Source organism: Rhizophagus irregularis, chromosome 22, assembly GCF_026210795.1.
Source record: "Rhizophagus irregularis chromosome 22, complete sequence".
Lineage (NCBI taxonomy): Eukaryota > Fungi > Glomeromycota > Glomeromycetes > Glomerales > Glomeraceae > Rhizophagus > Rhizophagus irregularis.
This window is the reverse complement of record NC_089450.1, coordinates 1,802,866-1,806,004: the sequence shown is the minus strand read 5'-3', so window position 1 is coordinate 1,806,004 and position 3,139 is coordinate 1,802,866. Positions and strand designations below refer to the sequence as shown.

At 19.1% G+C, this 3,139-nt stretch overlaps 1 protein-coding gene across 1 annotated transcript; it reads left to right on the top strand.

Moving 5' to 3' along the window:
- Positions 1 to 989: 989 nt before the first annotated feature.
- On the top strand, positions 990 to 1,391 carry OCT59_014654 (uncharacterized protein; the record flags this gene model as incomplete). The annotated part of the gene is made up of 3 exons (XM_066150158.1): positions 990 to 1,137; positions 1,240 to 1,293; positions 1,372 to 1,391. 3 exons carry the CDS (start codon positions 990 to 992, stop codon positions 1,389 to 1,391), a joined length of 222 nt encoding a protein of 73 aa, XP_066002353.1.
- Positions 1,392 to 3,139: the final 1,748 nt, after the last annotated feature.

Genomic DNA, 3,139 nt, shown 5'->3' with positions numbered 1-3,139 from the left:
AAAAACAGAGAATTTGTTATATAAATCAAAATTGACATTCAATATCAATATATACTGTATATATATATATTAAGTAAACTTGCAGAACAGACAAAAATACACATACTTCATGTTCCTTTTAAAATTATATTTATTAAAATTTTTTTTTTTAAAATAACTTTTTAATAAAGTCACGTAATATGTATAAACACCTAGTGTAAATTAAGAAATTTTCTAATATATAATAAAAATTAATTTAATGAAATAATATAAATTAATATATTTTTAATTTTTAAATCTTCATGATATATATTTTGATTTATTTTTGTTATAGTATTATTATTATTATTATAATTGAACTAAATATTATTATTTCTATAAAATTGGAATTAAAAATATTTTTAATACAAATAATTAAATAATTAAGCCAAGAAAATTACAAAATCTATATCTATAATATTTAAACTAAAAACTGTTATTTAAATGATAATTTTAATTTAAAATCTATAAATCTATTGAAATTAATATTAGAAATAATTTTTTTTACTTTAGAATTAAAATTAAATTAATGTATTAAAATAATAATATAATTCTAAAAATTAAATTAATTTAAAATCAAAGTTAAATTATTAGTATACTAGAAATTAATATAACATCATGAAATTAAACCAAATAAAACCTTATGTTTACCAAATAGTAATATTTAATAAATATTAAAATTTTATACTTATTAAACAATAAAAAATAAATGCTTAATAATATTAAATTTGATTATTTATTAAGTATTTAAAAAATTAAATACTTTTTTAATACTTTAAATCAGTATTTATAAATACTTTTTAAATATATACTATTTACTTAAAAGTTTCTAATGATTTTTAAAATGTACGACAAAAATGGATTTTGTGTAACTAAAATAAGGGATTTTTTGTTACAATAATAATAAATAAATAGTAACCATCATACGTAATGTTTATTTTTTTCTTCATTTCTTCATTAAGTGAAATAAAATGGTCAAAACAAAAGAGCTATCAAATTTTGAGTGTAGAAGAATTATTGGTCTTTATGAAACTGAAAATCCAGAAAGAACAATTTTAAGAAAAACTGGTTATAGAAAGATTACTATCCATAATATTATAACAAAATATCATAAAACAGGTATTTTAACCATCACTTTACAAAGTAGATATCCAAAAAAATTAAATGAACATAATAAGCACCATCTTAAAATTATTCTTACCTAAAATCATCATACTTTAGCAGAAAAAATGCAAAAAGAATTTATTGAATCAACTGGAAAAGAAGTAAGCAAAAGTACTGTAAATCATAATTGTGCTACTCTCAAAAAACCTTTCATAAGTGAACCTAACTGACTAATTTATTTATTTTAAGTTCATAAAAGACAATCTTAAACAATAAATAACTGGAAAAAGGTTGTGTAAAGTGATAAATCTAGATTCACTTTATTTTAAAGTAATAAAAAAATTTACGTGTGGTGTCTTTCAAAGGAAAACTATGATGTAAGTTGCTTTATTTTGATCATAAAATATAGTGGAGATGGTATAATGATGTGATAGTGTTTTAACTGATATAGGTTGGGCTTTTTAGTAAAAATCAATGGTCAGGTTGATAGTAAAAGATATATATAAAAGATCTTTAGCTATCATGTGAAACCATTTTTAAAGTAATTTGAAGAAGAAAATGTTAATTATTTTTTTAACAAAATAATGTTCCAATACACACAAATTTAAGAACACAGATTTCAACTTCTATAGCCAGAATAAAGCTCCAATTTAAACCCAATTGAACACATGTAGGATGAATTTAAATGTCGTATTTAAGTAAAAACAAATAGTTCAAAGAATTTGGAAAATTAGAGTTACTTCTTCAGGAATACTAGTCACAAATTCAATATGAAGTCTATCAAAAACTTGTTGAAAATATAAATCGACAAGTAATTGTAATAATAAGGCTTGTAGTTATTTTACAAAGTATTGATGATATTTCTATTAAATTTTTAATAAAATATTTTATATGAAATTAATTTTTATTTTCATTTTTCTTTAAAAAAAAATGATTTTTTTATTAAGCAACTTTAGTAATAAATTGAATTCTTAAATATGCAAAATTATAAGCTAGATTCTTTTTATTAAGCTGTACATGATAATAACTTTTTAATAAGTATAATTTTATATAATAAAATTTATAAAAAAAAATTTTATTATTAAGCTAATTAATTTTATTTATTTTATTAAAAAATAGCTAAAAAAATTGTTAATATAACAAATTGTCTAATAATTTATAAAATGGATTAATTTTATATTCACCAGTCACAGGTCGAAAAGTGAAAAATCAGGTATTAATCAATCGCAATCGATTCCTGTCAGTGACTAATTGGTGACTGATTGGTACGATTGATCTTATGATTGATGTCTGATTTTTCATCTTCGACCTGTGCAATGGTTAATTTAAATTAATTCATCAGGAAGTGAATTTTATATCTGGTAAATTCACCAGTAATATAATTTTAATTTTATATTAGTTTTATTTGTATTATATTTTACAATTGTATACACGTAAATAAAAATTTTTTTATAAATTTTTTTAAACTGAAACTTTCTTTCCAAACATACTATTAAACCTATATAACTCAATTTCATAAATTAGAAATGAAATTTATAGAGAAATTTGTATTTTTTATAATACTACTAACTGTTTAACTCCTAAAGTTTTATATTTTTCTATTTAATATAATTTCACCACTTTAGTCAAATAAAATCAACTTCTTTTATTAATTGAAAGTTATTCAACAGAGCCAAAACTACTTGTATATTAATTTTTATAAGTGTAGATATAATACATATAAAGAAACTCATATTTTTTATAATGGTACTAACTTTTAAATTTTTTTTTCATTTATTAACTTTAAAGTGTAATTTCACTACTTTAGTCAAATAAAATCAACTTTTTAAATTAATTGAAAATTGTTTAGCAAGATTAAAATTACTTGTATATTAATTTTTATGGGTGTAATAAATATAATACATATGGAAAAACTAACATTTTTCATAATGATACTAACTTTTGAATTTTTTTTTTTTCTATTTACTAACTTCAGAGTGTAATTTCGCTACTTTCACGACTTTAGTCAAATGAAATC